General features: G+C 40.2%; 2 protein-coding genes across 3 annotated transcripts in view; one reads left to right on the top strand and one right to left on the bottom strand.

Annotated features, from left to right (window-relative positions):
• Window positions 1-11744: 11744 nt before the first annotated feature.
• On the top strand, window positions 11745-14351 carry LOC137130443 (free fatty acid receptor 2-like). 2 transcript variants are annotated; one of them, XM_067510615.1, is made up of 2 exons: window positions 11745-11893; window positions 12518-14351. In XM_067510615.1, exon 2 carries the CDS (start codon window positions 12762-12764, stop codon window positions 13764-13766), a length of 1005 nt encoding a protein of 334 aa, XP_067366716.1. In that variant the 5' UTR covers window positions 11745-11893; window positions 12518-12761; the 3' UTR covers window positions 13767-14351. The 2 variants fall into 2 exon arrangements, with proteins under 2 accessions (XP_067366716.1, XP_067366717.1); XM_067510616.1 differs by having other exon boundaries at window positions 11782-11893; window positions 12515-14351.
• Window positions 14352-14520: 169 nt separating this feature from the next.
• Window positions 14521-20445, bottom strand: part of LOC137130445 (tyrosine-protein phosphatase non-receptor type substrate 1-like) — a 5969-nt gene continuing 44 nt past the window's right edge. The window contains exons 1-6 of the mRNA XM_067510618.1: window positions 19961-20445; window positions 18843-19157; window positions 17612-18031; window positions 15952-16038; window positions 15826-15867; window positions 14521-15652 (exon numbers count right to left, since the gene is read on the bottom strand). The exon at window positions 19961-20445 is cut by the window's right edge and continues 44 nt beyond it. Coding sequence (XP_067366719.1) covers window positions 15836-15867; window positions 15952-16038; window positions 17612-18031; window positions 18843-19157; window positions 19961-20015 — 909 coding nt within the window. The 5' untranslated portion in view covers window positions 20016-20445 and the 3' untranslated portion in view covers window positions 14521-15652; window positions 15826-15835. The remainder of the gene's footprint in view (window positions 15653-15825; window positions 15868-15951; window positions 16039-17611; window positions 18032-18842; window positions 19158-19960) is intronic.

Genomic DNA, 20445 nt, shown 5'->3' with positions numbered 1-20445 from the left:
TGTAATTGTTTACGCTTCCCTTTTGAGGCATAAATTAAAAGCAAACATAACTCAAGTGTAGTGTGTGCAAACAGGGCATTTTTTTGTATTGATGAATGCTTGTTTCTGTGTGTCAACCTGCAGCAGTGAGCTTTCCTGACTGAAGTGTGGAGGGAGCCAGTGTTGATTTTGCTCAGGAGACTGCAGTAGATTTACACAGAACAACTTAATACCACAAGATGGCCGATATAATCCTAACCCAATTTTAATTTAGATTCAGTGCTCTGCAGGCACACATCTGTAGCTGTGATAGCATTTTATCATCTGAAATAACATAGATGGCATAAGGCTCTGCCTGGACAGAATTTAGTTTAACTTACTACTGCTGCCAAATCAGTGTTGTATCGGGATATTGCCCATTTGACCACTTTTGCAAACAGCAGTGATGTCACACTTTCTTTAGCACCAGGGGAAACAATAGGGGTCGGGCATGATAGTCCTCTTAAGTCTGAATCATCACTGAAATAAACTGCTAAGTCCTCTGAGAGCCATGTGTCCATCCCTGTCAAAGTGTCCTTGAGCCAGACACCAAACCCCAGCCTCTGTGCACTGACCCCCTTTAGTAAAATGGCACATGAATATGAGTCTCAGAAGAATATGAAATGAAACAAATTTATGATTAAACTTTACACACCGGGGCAGCTGCACAAAAAAAGAAAGGGGAAAAAAAAAAAAACTCAACATTTTAGAGTTTTGCATGACCCTGAATTTACTGAATTTATTGCTCAGTCTCTGCCACAGCCTGTCAAAATGTCCTTGAACAGGACAGTGAATCCCCAGCAGTTCACTGACTGTAAATCACTCCAGAGTGCCGAAAATGTAAATTAGAAGATGAAACTGGGTCTACAAAACTCGTCTTCCCACAAGGGGGAGCCATGTGAGAGGATTTTTGAGGTTATCTATTGATCACTTTTCACTATTTTTCTTTGTTCTCCTTAAGGCCTCCACCATCTGTGCAACTTTGATGGTTCATGCTAAATTTTAAAATACAAGCCACAGGCAAAGTTATTCTTGTAATCCAGCACACAGAAGCATAAGGTAAAAAGTACAGTTGTGTTCAGCAAAAAAGGGAATGCTCAGTTGCTACAGCCTCGTTTATGCGCGCTAAAAGGTGAACCGCTGCCTTCAGGGACACATATCAAACACAGTAACATCAAAGAATTTTGTGTTTTATTGTCATCAATTGTTAAGTGAATTGAGCAGATCGTATTGTATTTCATCTTTTCATCTCTTTCAAATATAGGCAGTGCTGATATTTTAGAGAACATAAGTCAGAATTGCTATAGAAAAGAAGCAGAGGTGTCAAGACCAATTATCAAACAGTTTAAATGTACAGAACGTGACATTATAGCTGCTTTGCATAGTGGACTTCTGTCAAAGAAGGACTGAAGACAAAACTAAACATCCCACCAAGCAACTGTTAAGATGAAACCACAAAAGGGGCCAAACAGTGCACAGACATCTTTTGTTAGATGTTCAAAGGAAGAGCAAATTCTTCGAATTGCAGTGCAGATAGTTCTCCTCATAATTAAGCCATGTGTTGCAGCGGAAATCCACAGTCAGCAGAGAAAAAGAAAGATGATTGTACAAAACAGAGCAGATGCACAAGTCACAAAAAAAATAAAAATAAAAAAATGTTTAAGCCGCAAGAACAGTAAGAAATGCAAATCTTTCCATTAAGAGCTTTTTGGTCTCTGTGGACTTTGGTTCTGTCTTTCTACTCGTTTTCTTAACACATGAACAAAGTAGTTTTGTGACACTTGAAGGCTCACCATAGCCACCTCACATTGCTTGAAGGAATAAAGGTGCCAGAGTCAATATTCCTCTCCAAAATCAAGTAAATATATTACATAATGTGAAAACCTTTGCTGACTAACATGGTGTGACATTTAGGGATTAATGGTAAATGTTAGTTCTCGTATATGTCAGTCACTGACATGTTCATTATACTGAAATATCTAGTTTATTTCGTTTTCCAACACTGCTTGTCATTAGCTAACATAAATTTGCGGTCAAAGTGGAACAAGTCAGGCAACAGCAGGGAAACCCATGACTGTACTGACTTGAGCAAGAGTGTGTTGTAGTGCTGAAAAACTTTCATTTTTCAGAAGAAAAAACGTGTCACTTCTGTTTTGATAAGTTCCATCATATGCTCCGGTATGTTGAGAGTCTTGCTGGCTCTAAACCAGCGATAGTAGCTTAGATAGTAGCTGTTGTTGTTGAAATTATCAATGGGTGTTTTTACAATGAGCAGTTTTACAGGAGAAGCCAGTGTAAAAAGCAAGTGACATACAAGGTTAAACTTAAAACTTAAAACAAACCAAAAAAAAAAACAAAAACGGTCACAATCAAGAGCAGCAATACGAGAAAGAAAACCTGGTTCTCGTCTGCCCTATCAGCTTGGGTGTGATCGGTATTTTTTACATGCCGACAGTGTGAAAAACCCCTATCACGGAAGTTCATAAACTTTCAGAAGCCAGCCAATCAAAATGAAAGTGTGTTGAAGGCTCCACACAGGAGCTAAAAACAATTTCACTCACTTCAACGCATGAGCTCTTCCATAAAAATCCCTTGTAAGATAAACAAGCACTTTATGGAAATGAAACTCGTATAACTTTACTTTCAAATTTACCCCTTAATAAGCCCTAATTTATGCAAAATATGGCTTCTTTAGACTTTGAGCCAACGACTATTTAAAAGTAGGGAGAGGAATAGGTGAAAAAGCCCACGATACTGTACCTGTGGCAACTAGAGGTGGCAGAGTTTAGATAATAATTCCAGAGGCAAGATACAGTACGGTGAGCTGCAGTTGTGGTTCATCACAACTAAATGAATGTGTCTTTCTGCTGTTCACCAAGTTGTACAGATAATTATGGGAGGGGATGAAGAAAAAGAAAACCAAGGGAATTTGCAGCTCACCCTTTTCCACTCTTTTGACTTGTCAGTGTGCTGTACACACAGTGAAACCGAAACCTGCTTTAACAAGCAGACAGCCTTCTCTCCCACCTGCCATGTCCTCAGTGAACGGCCATATACCTTTCATCACAAGGCTGTCAGAGGAGCTTTAAATACTCAGCGGGACAGAGGCTATACTGTCCTATTATTTTGACTTATATTTGCATGACACCGGCTGGATTCATTTCATTCACTGCCTGACTGGTTTATGATTCTCGCCGACTTTGTTATGGCTGAAGAGCAGAGCGCAATAAATTAAAAACAAAAAAAAAAACTACTTCTCTGTAGTTCTTTGTAAAACTTTCCTCTCTGTAGGTGGCTAATGCAGACACACTAAGGTGCCATCTCGTGTGCTTATCAAAGAGTCTTGACAGATATATGTATGTACTTAAGGTCGGGTGTTGTAACTCCTGTGAAGGTGCACAGCTGTGATGCGTTGCTCGGCTCGCTGAACGCTCAGTAATGATGCCATTGTTTGTGTCCCATTTGCACTTTCACCCATCATCTGTTGCAACACAGATATCAGCTGATATTAATGGGGACGTATCAATGTACATCGCTGAAGTTCTTACCCTACTTACACAGGCTCAGCAACTCAGGCTGACTGCTTTTAAATTCTAAATATATATTTTACGCCCACACTAGAAGTTTAGTTTAGTTTTGATTGACAGTGTATTCAGCCGTAATAACATTTTCTCAAGTTTAACAACTCATTACACTTAATCTCATTAAAAAATGCAACTACAAAAACGACTATGAATATACTATTGGTGATAACACAATAGAAACTAACAAACCAGTGACCAGTGCCTGATACTGGGGCCCAAACACCATGCCCCCTTAGTATTTGTTCTCCCCTTCTCATTAGTGGATTTATTCCTGGGGATCACAAATCTTTGCTTGTTTCGTTTTGCAGACAGTTACAAGAAGTGTTGTGCGATAGTTGCAGGTAACAGTAACCAGTGGCATCCAGCTGTCATGCAGAAATTGGGACAGCTGTGGTCCACGGTAGGACTGGTTAAACTGTAGCTGCGTATACAGGCCAGTGTGGCTGAAATTTTTTGTGGTTGACATACTAAACTGAAACACTAAAGCTTCACCTGCATGAACTAAGTAAATGATTTATAAATATGAGCAAACACATAACAGTGTGTTGTGAGGCAGTTTTTATGAAGTATGAAGTGTTACCAACATAAAGAGAGAGAACTGGAAGCAGTTTGAACATTCTGCAATTCGGCGGAACCGTCGGGAACTAAAATGCCAAACAGCCACTAATCAAATCAAAAGAACTGGGTGTTAAGTTTGAGTGTGGAAACCGCCTTTAAGCTAAAATGATGTACATTTACAAGCCTTTTGCTTTTTATTTTTATAATTAGCTTTTTTTGTGTGTGCACAGACTCACTCACTTGCAAACATTACTGTGGGCTCCACTAACCCATTATTTGTGCCATTTAAAACTAAATGATTAACCGGAGAAATGAGCTGATAGTGAAAACAAACACTGGTTGTAGACATTCTCAGAATATGTCTGTGCTTATTTTTCACTCGGCTTGATGTTGCAAAATGCGGCCGAGACTCAGAATATCTCTGCCCTTCAAAATGCCACTGCTTTGCCATGTGACCTCATGTTAAGCAGGCCTTTGGGGGAGTTAACAGTGACATTTACAAAAATTTGTGGCAAAGTTCACTTGCACTATAAAATTACTCTTTCTGATATATTTTTGAACAGATTCTGGTAAGGACAACATTTTCTAAGTGACACTGAAGGTCGTTAGGAAGTGACATTTTTGCTGACTTAAAATAACAAAGTGCTTTGTCCTATCAGCCTTTAACATACCTTCAAAGAATAAGCTGAGCAGGCGAAAAGCTGGAAACACTGTAATGTACAACATTTTTATTTGTCATTACATTTGCAATGGCAAAGGTTCAAAAAATCTACTATAGAGCCTTAGTCAGTCATGAATTTTTACTAGGTACTATTTAATTTCAGACATTGTTTGTTATATGGAATTCTTATATCTACTGGACTTTTACATGACTGAATTGCTGAAATATTCGACTTTAAAATACAGTCGCACTTTCTTGGCTTTCTGCATAAATTGGTCATGAAAGTCACAAATATCAACAAACCCAATATTTCTAACTGATAAAACCCAAAACGCCACAATCCTTCGTGTCTTTATTAAACACACCCATTAAAATACAAAGCGGTGGTGGGAAAAGTGACGACAGCGGTGTTTTAATAACGGCTTAAATCTCCTTTGACAGGAATAACCTCGAGCAAACGCCTCCTGTAGCCGTGGATTAGAAGGCTACAAAACTTACCTGCAAAAGTCATTGAAAAAGGTGAAAAGTGTCACTCAAAGCTCACTCAAAACCCTTTAGAAGTGAATATCTCTGCACTGTTGTCAGGGTGTTTAATAAGTCTGTGTTACCAAAAAGCCTTTGACTGCAGCTCTTGATACTAAGATATGTTTCTACTAAAAAACAACACCCGCCGCTTCTGCTAAATCAATTCTAAACCAAACCACATTCAAAGGCCTGATTAGCTTTAGTTTTTAAATCTTTAAATAACAAAGGATGCTAATTCCATGTACTTCAACTTTGATTGTGGCTTATTAATGTACATAAATAAAATTTGAAACCAAGCTTTCAGAGGCTTTAAAGTAATAATCCTTGAGGCTTTTTATGAAATCAAAATCCACTTTGATAAAATCCTTCGTCTTCAAATGTTTTCATCCAGTGCACTGAGCATTTAAACCCACGTCCTGGATTCGGGACATCCACAGGAAATGATGCACGTGTTTAATCAACACCACCAGATTGTTGAATTATTAGAAGTTGAAGGACTAAAAAATAAAAGCATGTTGATACTGAACATTGCATAAGAAAATGTAAGTTTGCACAGCTTCACAACAACATTAATATTGACATAATGTACATATTTAGTTCAGGACCATCTTCGGTAACACCCCTATTATTCCCTCCCCCATATAATGTATTGAATATATATATGAAATTGTTTTATGGCTACATTTGTGTTAAACCAAACAACAACATATTGTAATGCTGATAGTTTTCACATACTGGTCCTTTGTAATGTGGAGCCGATACAATAAACAGACACCGAAGGGAAGCTTTTCTCAATCACATACTAAATTGTATTTCTATAATGAAGCTTTTTTTTTGACTTTTTTGTAGGAATGGAAATCAGGATGGGCAATTATAGGCATTAGAGCTACTTATTTTACAGAAGAGTGTTGGTGTGAGGTCATCAGAAGCTGACTTCTCATCTAAATGTTCCCAAATGTCAGAAAATGTTCCCCATGGCGATCATTAAAATTTCATCTTGGCTTAACATGGACGCACAGTTGCTTTTCCGCTCACTTTCCTATTATACTGCTAAGATATTAAAGAAGTGTATTCTGTACATCTATTGAGCAATTTCACACTCTAATCAGGAGAATGGTGACTTTCAAGTTTCATCGACCTCCAAGAATGAGTGTGATGCCTCAGTCTCGTGGCTCGGGTCCAAACTGGACTCCTTTTATCTCACCAATCATCCGTTGTTTGACAAAACCATTGATTTAAATCTCTTTTGCTCTATAATTAGATGCATTTTAATTATGTGTTTTGATCTATCATTCGCATTTTAATCGCTATCATCCAAGCTCCTGCTCGAGGATCAGCGTCTTTTCAACATCTAGGCCTTCCATCAGTTCAGATCAGTGTATGCATCGCTCTCTGCGGTTGCACAATGAAAACTAAACTCTGTTTAATGGCACTGAACTGATAATTTGTATACAAAACCCATGAATTAGAGCTGGTTAACTGAGATAGGTGTTGTGTGAACCTGAAAACCTTTAAAATAATGGTAATCAAGGATTTAATTGTTCAGTAGGCAAATAACGGAGGGTGGTTTTCAAAATCAAGACAACATAATAGAACGGCGAGTGCAGAGCACGGTTCAACAAGCCTTGTAAACAATCAACAAGTCATTTCCTGTTGTGTATATTTATCATTTTCAGGCTTCCAATGAAGGGCTAGTGACGCAAGAGCATGATTGCTCAAACATTAGCGCTATAAGTGACTGCGGCTTCTGACCACTTTCAAAGTACATCCATACATCCGGCCGCTCCGATATCAGTTCCCCTTTTACAACCACTTTGCGAGTTCCCAGCAACGGCAGATAACCCAATAAACGCCCGTGATCAGATCCATTGTACAGGTGTGTGACTTGGCCACGCTCCCGGTTAGTGAAGAAAAAGTTTGAAAAATGTGCTCACTGATTATGAGCAGTAAACTTACAGTGAAACTTAATCATGGTTTCTGGGTTTACAAGACTTAGACAAAGGAGAGTATCAGCACATGGTTGGCTGAAATATTAATTGCCCATGCTGGCAATGAGAGTAAACAGCACAGCTCTTTGAAACGGGGCTACAGAGGAGTTTCCTGTTAGTATGTCTGTGTAACAGTAAGTGATGTGATCATTATGAAACTGATTAGCAGCTATGGCAGAGAGCCACACGCTGAAAATCTATTTAGCCTCCAAGGCTTTTGTACTGTCTTCTATTTTTCTCACACATTTCTGTCCTCCAACAGTTGTGCTTTGGACTCAGGTCATACTTGACAAGGCCGCCAGCCAAATGTACAAGATTATCTTTTCAACATAGCGAGCTTTATTTTATGAATGCGTCTCTGGGAATAAAATGAGTCCAGCTATGTTGGAAGCAAAGCCACTCTTCAAATAACAATATGGTGGCTTAGCAACCACTGAACTCTTCTGTCGGGATAGGGGAATTATGTTATGTTTTTTTTTTTTTTTTCTTCTGCCACAAATATAAGGAAGCTTATAGGTTCATGCTCTGGGTATTAACAGAGGGATTAGTGAGAACGCTTCTGTGATGCTCAAGTCCGTGAAGGACAGAGTGGCAATCTCTTCATTGTTGGGATATCTACTTGATGTAACACAATTAACTATTTATTTCAAATATACTGAGGCATTATAGAATCTAGATGGAAGCAGATTTCAGTAGTGACCCTTCTTTCCAACCTGCCGTATGTGGGCTCTGTCCTGTGTGAGACAATGCTTGGTCTCTTCTGATCTGGACCAAAACAAATTCACTGATAAGGAGCAGCAGAGGAGCCCGTCACTGCAAGATGCTGGTCAGATAAAGCGTTAAATTGGCAAATAAACAATATGAGGCTGCAAGCGTTACCGTTACTACTGTGTTCAAATCTGACTGACTACACGTACAGTCGGCCGCCAATCAGTAATTAATACAACCCATTCTATACCTGTGATCAATGACGTTCAGTCATAAGACAACAGTGAAATATATTTAATGTAACCACTTCACAGTAACAAAGTACTTCAAAGCACATAAAAAGCACTGGGATGTTTTCATTTTGTGCTACTTTTTACTAGTTCTCTGGTACAATTCAGTAAGAAATTCATTGTCAACTAGTTTGAGTCACAATGGTAACATGGTAAGTTTTTATCTCCGATCAAGTACTAATTTCTCTGCTAATCCTGGCCCAAGGAGTTAAAATACTCCGATGTTTGACAAGTTGGCTGAAAAGCAGGGATTTGTTGAAAAATAATTGCAATAATTACAAATGTATTTTACATTTTTTCCACCTACGTATGTTGTGACAAGAGAGAAGGTGATGAAAAGATTAAACGTCCAGTGTGTGTTTGTTCGGAAAAAAAGTGCTACATGGGATGTTGCATATCTTGCATGTTACTCAAGAGTAACTTTTTTTTTTTTAAATGTAGTTACTTCCTTTTTCCTATAACACAGGAAGCTGCGCGAATTTATTTGTATTTACACCATATACGATAATCCACGACAACTAAAATATATCTCGATTTGCAACTCATTGTGGTTTGGATTGCAATTACCACTTCGTTTTACTTTTTTGAAGTAAATTTTGCACTTCAAACTGCTGTTGACAACATACAGAGCAGTTGTTTTTTCCTGTTGATGGACCATCATTGACTTTCTGATATTTGGAATAAATGTCAAACTCTTTGCCTGTTCAATGAATTATTCTGTTCGTGCAGCTTCAGAAAGCGAACTGCCGAACTTTCTCTGGCACGTGCTTGTTCTATTTTCTATGTTTTTAGAGTTTTGCTTTGTCACAAATGTCATCCTCTTGCATCAGCTTTTGTCTGACTGTATTAACTGCGGTAAAACACAGTGGGGTTGTGGGCGCTTCTGCTGCCATTCACCACCTGTTTTCATGCCATGCAACCTGCCCATTGCTGCCGGGGAAATCCCTTATTCCCACTTCTCCACACATACCTGCAATGTTTGCCTGGGACCTGCACGCAACACACCTGAAAGAATGATTCAGCTACTGCATGTTTACTGCGAGTGCCTTACCACCATTACTAACATTGCTACTGTGCCAACCATGGCAGCACATCTGCAATACTGACTGCAACAGCATGTGGACAGTACCTACTGGGATGTGGCCGTGGTTTAGGAGGTTAGGAGCGGTTGTCTACCAGTCTTGTGGTGTTTTGTGTTTGTAAGTGTATTTTTTTTAATACTAACCACCCTGTAGTCAAACTCGGGTCTATGCTGAGGCAGTTGTGCCTTTTGTTTGCACATCATCCATCCCAGCTACATCCTCGCATCTTGCTTATTAGTTAATGTACAGTTGGGCCTTGTTTATTATTAAAGTTTCATTAGAACATAATAAGTGAATGCTTATGTTCAGTATAAATATGATCATTTGCTCATTATGTTCCCTACAAAAAGGTCATTTAATTAGCAGTTTAGTTTTCCAATGTAACCATTAGGCGACGGGGTGGGGTGGAAGTTTTTCTTCGGTATCAGGTATAATCTTGACATATGTTTATTCATGTTTATTCACAACTGCCAAACCCAATTTAAATTATGGATTTTTTTAGTGTAGGGAAAGATTATATTTTTTGAGTTTTGGATTGTAATTACCACTTTGTTTTAGTTTTTTAAAGTTAATCTTTCGCTTTCTGTGCCTTTATTTGAACTGACACAGTACAGAGAGGCAAGAAAGCAGGGCGGAGAGAGAAGAGTGCAACTGGTTGGAATTCAAACGGTTAATTTTGGGATTAGATGCAACACTCGACTACCGGTCGCCCCTTAATTAACTACTTTGTTACACTAACCCTAATTAACATGTAGTTAAAATGAGCACACGACACTTCCTGTTTACAACGATAATAAATGTACTTGCAGTTAAAGCTACTGTATTAATGACTCGACCTTGGTTCTTTTATATTACCTTAAATACTCAGTACTATGTAGAAAACTTTACTGGTGGGAACAACTGTAGTAGTCTGATGCGAAAAATAATATACTGGCACTGGTTTACTTTAGTAACAGTAAAATATGGAATGTGAATATGCACAATGCACATTGCATTGTACAATGTGAGTCTGTCCACGTTTCTTTTTCGACTTCGTCTTCTGCTTCATCAATTGTCTAGCTAATTACAAAAGTAAGAAACTGGTGCTGCAGTGATGAAACAACACCAAAGTTTGTGCTCACACAGCGTATTAGAAATTCCCTGATGTCATTCTGTAAAAGCAGCACTGAGAGTGGAACACTCCAGCTTGCATAATACAATGTGATGGCGTGAAATGCACGTGTGGAATACCAATGTTATCAATTCAGACAGGAGCACGGTGCCTCAAATGTTTGCTTTGTACGGGGTCCAGAGATGGGAAGGAAGGTTTTTAATTAAGGTCAACAGCACGGCCAACAACCGACAGAGGCGTTTAAGGGGTTAAAAGAGGAGATGGGTCAGACAGTAACAAAAAATCCAGCACTTGCACATAGGAATTAAGTGTTTAAGGCCTAAGCTCAAGTGAAACTGCCTCAGAGTGATTTACATACATTAAGCAACATCAAAAGAACTTCTTGTACACCTCTGACTCATTTTTACTTCAAGTGCTGATTTCTCTTACTTTCTGAAATTAGCCATGACTGCCCGCACTTCATGCTGCAGCTGTTCAAAAAGGAACTTGACCCTGTTGTCATGATATTAGTTGATAAATACAAACAGGGCAGCTGACCCCTCCTGCAGAATACAGAATTATCTGACAATGGGAAGCCTAATCAGTCTTCTCTGAATAAACTGCAAGTCATTCGTGGTTTTTTACTATTGTGTGCAGTGTAGGACTATGCAAACAACGGGCTTCTGTTTGAACAACCACATGTGAAAGGAGGGATCGCTCTGGCAACAGGTCATCTCTTTTGTCAAATGCGTTTTTCTTCCTTCTTGTAATAAAGAGGCATCCTTCCAGAAGGAGTGGGCACAGATAACTAAATATGATTTAATACCCTACAATCACACAGGTTTGCAGAGACTCTTGGTGCCACTCATATTGCAAGCAGGCCAGTTGTTACCACGGAAACCATGTTTGGCGAGCATGGGGAGATAAATTGCAGCAGTATCTCTCTAATAATAATTTCTATTATCTCGGCTGGATGTTTAGATTATCATGTAAATAGGGGGACGTGCCAGGCTACAAGAGGCAGGAGCTGGTGGAAAGAGGAGATCTAATAAAACTGTTTCACCACATGTGGGTGCGCACACGCACACACACACACACGAGGAAAATGGTAAGTGACACTTACTCCTCTTCTAAAAGTAGCTCTTTTTTGCGAGGGGGGTGTGGGGGGGTGTTCTAAAACTATTAAAATAGGAAGCTGAAAATTTGCCAAATTGCAATCGCAGATATGGAGGAAATTTTCAGGTTGCTTAATCTGACGGCACTTCTGTTGTTTCACCACTTTCCGCTGAAGCAAAAACCAACTTCCTACTACTTTGTCACCAGAACTATAAGAACTGAGCTTCAGTCACGTAGTTTCACTTGTATTTGATGCAGGGCATTACACAAAGGGTAAGAAACTCACTTTTCTCACCACAGTTCCTTATGTTTGTTCTCAATATTTGCTTTAAACGATCGCTGTAATTTGCTTCACTTTCTGCTTTGTATTTGCTTTATAATAAGATGCAGGAATTAAATACAAACATTGTTTTGTTTTGATGACAAAATGTGCTGGGAGGCTGTGCCAGCTAAAGCTATATTTCCCCAGTGGGGCTTAGTCATTATGTATATGGGGGTCATCATATTCTCAGCATGTCCAGTATTTGTGCGTATAGTGGGAACAGGAGCTGGGAGTTAATGATAAAAGCACAATATTACTGTATTTATGACGCAGAGCAAGCAGTAACACACTTTTACAGATGGTATAACGAGCCAACAGCCAAACCGAAACACTGTCTCCTCGTCAGGAGATAATTCAGCTTCACAATGGATTCTGAAGTAGGCATATGAGAGAAATTAGGAATTAATACAGTTTATCTATGGATTCTGCTTTGGGCTTTCAGCTTGTAGGCGAAAATATAAAGCCAAATCACAAAAAATATTGCAGTGAACTCTTAAACTAGGTGTCAAATGGACAATGGGTCGAAATACTGTGCTGTGCAGTGTGGTAATCTCTTTCCATTCTCTTATCAGCAGAGCTCAAAGCCCTTGAGGAAACGATGACTGTTGGTTTATCGGTGGGGACAAGAAAACCACACTGTCTCTCTGGGTTTGTTCCAGGCTGCTGACCAATAAGAAGCCTTCGTCTCCTGTGGCTCCGACTGCCTGACAGATCAAACCTCCCCGTGCTGCTGTGTGTACTTCCAACACTCCCTCTAGAGTCAAGGAAATAATGTGACACATCTCGATTCCTGAGTGACTGACTTACACCGAGGCCACCATGCAGCAGTGCCACACTGGACTGTGTCTGTCCGTCTACATCATCACCTTTGTGCTGGGCTTCCCGGCAAATGTCCTCGCCTTTTACACTTTCTGTAAGAAAGTGAGGCAGAAACCCACGCCGATTGACATCCTCCTCCTCAACCTGACCATCTCTGACCTTCTCTTCCTCCTCTTTCTGCCCTTCAAGATGCATGAAGTGATGAACAACATGGTCTGGGACATACCTTATGCCCTCTGTCCACTGTCTGGTTTCATTTTCTTTATGACCATCTACACCAGCACCTTCTTCCTCACCGCGGTCAGTGTTGAGCGCTACCTTGGTGTGGCTTTCCCCATCCAGCACAGCCTGAAGCGGCGACCTGCCTATGCCGTCGCTGCCAGCATCTTCTTCTGGATTTTCTCTGTCGTCCACTTGAGCATTGTATTCATCATTCCCTTTATCCCCTCTGCAAACTCTCACAATGTCACCTCAGACCAAAATGCCACCACTGGCCCCAATAGGCGGGTGTGTTATGAGAGCTTCACAGAAGCTCAGCTAGAAGTCCTTCTGCCTGTGCGTCTGGAGCTCTGTATTGTACTGTTCTGCATCCCTTTCCTGATTTGCTGCTTCTGCTACATCAACTTCATCAGAATTCTGTCCAAGCTTCACCACCTTGACCGGCGCCGGCGTCTCCGGGCCATTGGCATGGCTTTGGGGACACTGCTAGTGTTCGCTTTATGTTTTGGCCCTTACAACGTCTCGCACATTGTGGGTTTTGTTACATGGAAGAGTCCACCCTGGAGAGACACGGCTCTGCTGTTAAGCACCTTTAACGCTTGTCTAGACCCTTTAATTTTCTACTTCTCCTCGTCTGCTGTGAGAGGGACTGTGGGTAGTGTGATAGAAGGAGTTAGAAGTCACCTGAACAGGTGCATGTCCTGCCCAATTCCCTGGGCGTCGTGGGGAATTAGCCAGACCACAACAGATAAGGAACACACACAAGAGTCGACCAACGCTATCTGAGCTGACTGAACGGGAGCTGTGGGCGGCCGTCTTCACTAATTTGTTCTTTCCTCATCCCTGAAGCCGGAAATTAATGTCATGTTTATGTTTTTACATGTGGGACAATGACTTGGTTGTATACAGCGCAGCGTGTCTCTGTTTGACTTTCTGATAAACTTCCTATCTGGAAACATGACAATAGGGAAAACCTGCAACAGCAGTTGCTATGGAGGGTAACGTGCAAAGCCATAGAGACAGCCTACTTTGAACTGTCACATTCAGATGAAAAATATTTCATAAGATCTCCATTGATGCAGTGAAGTGTTGTGAAGTGACTCAGACAAAACGAATATTGAAGCAACAGATTTGCACGTCATCTCTAAGCAATAAGAAAGCTTTTCTACAGTCGGAACCACGAACAGAATGTCTCAGGAGATCTGGGAGAAGATTCATAAACTGGGCTTTGGAAACATGATACAGTTTTCTTTTATGTGAACATCTTTGTGAATTATGTGTTTTGCCTAAATGATTGTGCTCATTCTGATGGAGGTGCTTCTTTAGACCATATTTTTTATACCATAAATTGATTCGTGAGTATGTACATATGTATGTCAAATGAAAAGCACGGCCATATTAAACTCATGTGTTACTAAAGTAGTGTGCATGTATGAATATACTTATGAGAGCTGCACGAAAGGGGCTGTAATTATATAAGACGTACGTAGTCATACCATCATTTTATGTAATTTATGACTAAGATTCTTTCCTAAAAGCAAATCATTACACTTCTGTGCATATCCCATATTTTCGTGAGGTTACGTGAAGGAAGAGGAAGACAGAAATGAAATCAAACATATTAGAGACTATTTTCAAAAACAAATCAAATAATGCATTTACGAAACCTATGACTAATAGATTGTTTTGTATGGACAGTTGTCAGGACACAAGGTGATTGCGTTTGCGTTCATGAAAAAGGAGAGATAAGCACTGACTTGTTTTGTTGAGAGTGTTTGATGAATGTGGGGGCTGCATGTAGATATCCACTACATCAACTTGGATGCAGGCACCAGACAATCAGTCATGTTGCAAACCACTTACATACATACAATAGCATTCATAAAAGTAGATTCAAATACTTAAAAAAATGTTTTTCATGTGAGTAATAGGCAGTTTATTTAGCCGAAAAGAGCCTGTTTTTAACAACACTAATCTGGTTATTTTGCAGATACATCATCTTGCTCTACATTTAATGGTCATTATTACTGTCAGCATTTGGTGCTCGGTTGCTCGCAGACCTAAATTTATAATGAACTTCCACCAACACATGAATCAAGATCTCACCCCACACAGTGCAAACACAAACAATGCTATCACACAAGCAAGCACTGGCAAAGGCTGTAATCCTGTTTTGTGAGGATTAGGCCTGTGCGGAGGTTGAGCTGATCACTGTATCTGTTTGACAGGTGGATCATGCATGGAGCATTCATTTTGACACACAGACCCGAGAAAAATGACGAAAATGTGCAGGCTACCAGCCGCTGACACAATGAGAATATCCAGAAAATGCGCTAGTCAGCAAGCCGCGGCGATAAAGTGTTACAGAGATAAACAGCTTTGATGTGCTGAAAGAAATCTGCAATGCATCAATGTTTAAAGGCTACAGTATGTGAAAAGAGAATTTAGGCAACAGCATGGGGCTTGAAACTGGGAGAAACTTTCCAACATCAAACGTGAGGGAGTGGGACAAAACTGTGCACACAACATTCATTCATTGGGGAGAATGATCTGTTAATTCGGGATTGACTGTTGTTTTTCTGTGATGTTTCAGGACTTGTGATGTTGTTTGTCAAAGGTTGGTCTGCTGAAAGGAGCTGCACTGTTTTCTCTCCCCTTTCATTTGGTGCTTCCTGGAAGACAATAATTGGTTGCTGCGTCAGTGTTGACTTTTTTTCTAACAATGTGCGATAGGTTACAGGGATAAGGCAAAGGAAAGAGCACCGAGTGAGTGTGTATGCGTGTGTGTGTGTTTATGTGTGTGCATAATGTGTTTGCCAAAGGTAGAGGAGAATGTTGTACTCACATGGCAGACTTCATTTTCCCTGCACGCAAAAATGTTTGAGTGCTGTGGAGAGCAAGATCACAAAAAAATGAATCAAGATATATTTTTTAACAACTTCCTGTAATTCGCGCTAACAAGTTTACCCACCTTCCCATAAAAACACGACAGTCATTGCGGAGAGGACGCACATCTTGAGAATATTCAAGTGCACAATCAGCTCGTTAGGGGAGGCATCTGAAAAGTAGAGAAAACACTGATTAGCACTGACTTATCGTGTTATTGAGCATGACAGTATTAAATCGGGAAGGTTGAACTGGCTTTGGTTGATGGACATTTGACTCCTCCCTGGGAGGAGAGGTGTTTAAGCATTGATTGGGAAATTCATTAATTTTATCAAGTATGCAGTATTGCAGGCAATTGGTTGCCTTGGAGTGATCGATGTCCGACCCCCATTAACAGTCAGGTGAGGCAAACACTGAGCAAGCAACTCATGAGGCCCTGTCGTCCCTGAACTCTGTCCGTGTAGACTGTGTTAATTGGAAGCGAGTTGCCTTTCGACTAGCAAGAAGAACGAGGCTGTTTTGGCAAACCAGGGATCCAAAAGTAAATTATGGTTGGTTTTCTGCAAAGATAAATTTGGACCATGTTTATGACTTCGACGGGCATGAAAATGCAATGGTTGAATCATTAGTTCAAGAACTGAGCTGTTGAAATAAGCAGTTTATCTGCCTTTTTGGAAAAATGTCAAAGATACAAGTCAACATTAATATAAAATTTAAATAGTGGTTTTCAGTGACTCAGTGCTTGAAACTAGACTTACAGGAATTGTAAAGCTGTTTTATTAAAACTGAAAAGTACAGAACGGTGTTGTGGATTTGTTTAGGTGTTGATGCAAATGTCAACAAAAGGTTATAGGTTTGACCTTTAGTCTTTGGGAAATTTCCAGCATCGGGCGCTAAGTTTAAGTAAATGTTCTTACGTATTAAGAAAACAAGATCTGTTATTTGTATTTAGATAAATGCTGGGTAGTAGTACTGCTTTAAATATATACTTTTTTTTTTCTGTTTTTGAGAGTTTTTGAGGTTAAGATCAGACTTCGTTCTCCAGGCATGATGCTGGTTTCCACCAAAACTCAAACACAAACCATATTTATCCTGTCGAATACCAGACAGCAACCAGACAATGTTAGCAGCACGCTAGTGAACAACCGGGCAGGATTTCTCCCCCAGGAGCTAAAAGGAGAGTAAAAACTCCGATTCAACAGAAACACTATTCCAAATAAATAATGCTCCATAAGCGCTGATAATGAAGTTTACTCTCAGCCATTTAAATGATAACTGCCTCAAAGTGGCCGAAAAAGTCAACTACAATTTGTAACAAAGATTTTGGCAGCACAATGAATGACCACTTTGTAGAAGCCTGATAAAACACAAGAACCAGGTCACTTCCAGATTCTGGGTCAACGTTGTATCAATTTACCAACTGAGTGCAGTATTTTTTCGAAACTGCAGTGACATGTGCGCTACATTTGCTACAGCAATGATTCATACCTCTAACAGGCGTCTTCACCATAGAAAACAGTGGGTATTATAACACTCCTGCCATCTGTCATAACAAACTGACAGAAGTAGAAAATGTGATTTCACAGAAAGTAAGTTGAAATGATTAAAGTGGATAGGCTTGGCATTAAATCCAGTTTTTTAAGTTTAGCAAAATTTAGAACATCATCAAAAGAAAACTCAAATCAAATAGGGGATAAAATATTATGCCACCAAACTTAGCACTTTGGAACTGTGCACGAAATTACCCCAGGTGAAAGAGGCAGTCAGAGCAGTAGTAAGGGCAGGATGGGCCTCCACCCTGCACGTAAAGGTGATCCCTGTGTGCAACGACTGTTTCGGTGGGAGGGAAAACACACTGAAGAGGAACACTTCCCGGCTGTGGTTGTCTATCACCTGGAAGCATTTTGATCGGTGCAGAGGCATGGAGTTCACCAACCAATCTGAGGACAGCAGGGCTCTGTCAGACAGGCTACCGGGAGGGTTGATGGCTGGAATGGTGCAGTTGGTGACTGACAGGTGATTGATATTGACTGCTGTGCTCTGGTAGGTCCAGGTGAGGTTCAGCTCGTTGGGGTGGAATCCACCGGTGAGGCAGAGCAGAGCCCACTGACCAGTGTGTGTGTCTGGAGGGGTCCGGAGGTAAATTCTGGGAGGAGAAGGTGGTGCTAGCAGTGAAAGAATGGTAAGAAGAAGATGAGGTCATTCAGATTGTAAATATAGGTAAATAAAATATCCCCGTAAAAATGAAAGCACAAATGTGGTGATGTTAGACATGATCCAGACACTACACCCGGAGGAATTAAGGAAACAAGCTGCGAAGAAATCGGTTAAAATGCACAAATTGCATTAAATATGTGCACAGTACATCAGTAAGACACGACACCATGAGTGTAAAAAGTGACACAAACAGCAATGCTCACACACCTGAACATAACTGAAGCATCTTTCATTAAACTGCTAATCTGAATCCTCCTGCTATCACCGCTGGTATTGCACTTACTACATCTAGTCTGCCACTACTATCAGTAATTGCAATTGCATATTAAACAGATTAAATCTGGGATAAAAAAATGACTGAAAAAGCACAAACTGGGGGAAAAGGTGCAATATATTATTGGGTGGAGGCAACATTTAGAGAAAATCAAAAGGAACCCCTTCTTCCGCGTGAAGAATTTCCACATAATAATTTGGCCATCCCTTCCTGCCTTGTTTTCTGGCGAGTTTCAGTTCCCTGCTCAAGATCGATACCAGGCACTGTGCATGGTACTGGGGTGATTATTTCTAGATCTGTCATGAAACTGCTCAGGCAAAAAGATGACTCGGAGGGAATTTCACATGACTTGAATTTTTATAGATTCTGCCTCTTTTTTTTCTTTCTTTTTCTAGTGAGGCAGGGTCCACACAAGCTGCTTGGCCACCACCACCCTAAAAAATGGAGGGCATGCTCATTTTTCAAACCATCTATTTCTTTCTCACCCAAAACGACCAGTTCAGTGCCGTTGCCCCACTCTGGGTCTCTCTGCAGGACGTTCACCTCACAGTAATACCAGCCAAAATCCTCCAGCGCTACCTCAGTGATCAGCAGGTAGGAGGTCTGATTCTTCTCCACGACCATCTGCCTGGATGACTTTGGGAGGAGCTGCTTCTCCGGCTTCATTTTGAACCACTGGACCCCGTACTTGAGGGAGTCAACTTGGAAACTGCAGGACAGGGTTGCTGTTTCACCCCGAATCACAGTGAGAGTGGGAGGGTACTGTCTAACCCTCAGTCCCTCCGGGTTTGCTGTCAGGGCTAAAGAGAGAGCCATTAATACAACATGTCATACAAGAAAGTTTGAAAAAGTGCTGAGCAGAACTGTGGGTCAACTACAAATGCTTCAAATGTTTATTATGCCTCCGTGACAGCTGTGACTACAGCTTGGCAGACAAAGACAATCAAGCGGAAAATTCTAACAAAAAACTGGAAAGTCATTAAGAATCATTTGAAAATGCACCAAAGAGTCATTGAATTGCTCCTTGTGTGCTAAATGTCCTCTAAGGACAAATACTGGTTTCCCAAACTTTTTCCTACAAAAGGCTAATGTGGAGGCCGACGATTGCATAAGAGTTTAAAAGCTCAATCAAAGGCTCTTTGATTTTAGTGGCAGCTTTTCTAGCTACAGTAAGTGTGATGTAAGTGTGATTATTATGTCTGACAATTAAATACTCCAGATAAGATAAAGGAAGCACTCAGTCGCTCACAATTCGAGAGCAGATGATAAAAATATCAGCAAACACAAGTACGATAGGTCAAAAACGCCTTTGTCAAAAAAAAAAAAAAGGCAAGAAGACGCAAGATATTTTGCACTAGCGTCACCTTTTTTTCATCCTTGGAAGAAAAGTATTATTTGTTGACACTTGCTGCAACATTGAGTATTGTGAAAAAGTTTTTTCTCCACCAAAATAAAATATTCAATATTGAAATTCAGTGCTTAAAAAGAAGAGAAATGCCGCAGCATAACAAATCATTAAATAGACTGAACAACTGAACTTTGGCTGACAGTTTATATAAAGCCCACACATGTTACACCACCATTGACTCGTATTTAAACTGACCTGATACTTGTCCTGCCAACAAAAGAAACAAACCGAGGTTAGTCACTTGTGCCATGCTGCTATTGTCCCCTGCTCTTAGTGGGAAGTTGAAATCACTTTGCCGCGAAAAAATAACGAATGAAGTTTCCCGTGCTCTTAAAATGTGATGGTGTCAGCGTGTTCTTTTTTGGCTCGAGGTTATGGTTCATTAATAGGTCACGCTTCAACAGAAACCCGAAACACGGAGACTGCTGGGGTGAAAAAACAATACACATGTCAGTGTGTAGGCAAAAACAAATCTGTCGAAATGTTGACAGAAACCACAATGCAACAGTGAACAAGTGCTGCTGCTATTGCTCCACAGGTTCTTCTGCAGACTCAGAAGAACCTGTTCTTTTAAATAATCTAAGCAAATTGGTTTGTGAGATTTGTATTTGTATTTTCAATGATTACATTTTACTGGAGGAAGGAGAATGTAATATTTTTGTATCTGAAGCATAAATCTG

This window comes from Channa argus, chromosome 7 (genome assembly GCF_033026475.1).
Source record: "Channa argus isolate prfri chromosome 7, Channa argus male v1.0, whole genome shotgun sequence".
Taxonomy (NCBI): Eukaryota; Metazoa; Chordata; class Actinopteri; order Anabantiformes; family Channidae; genus Channa; species Channa argus.
Note: the sequence above shows the minus strand (reverse complement) of the source record. Positions and strands in the feature narration are given on the sequence as shown.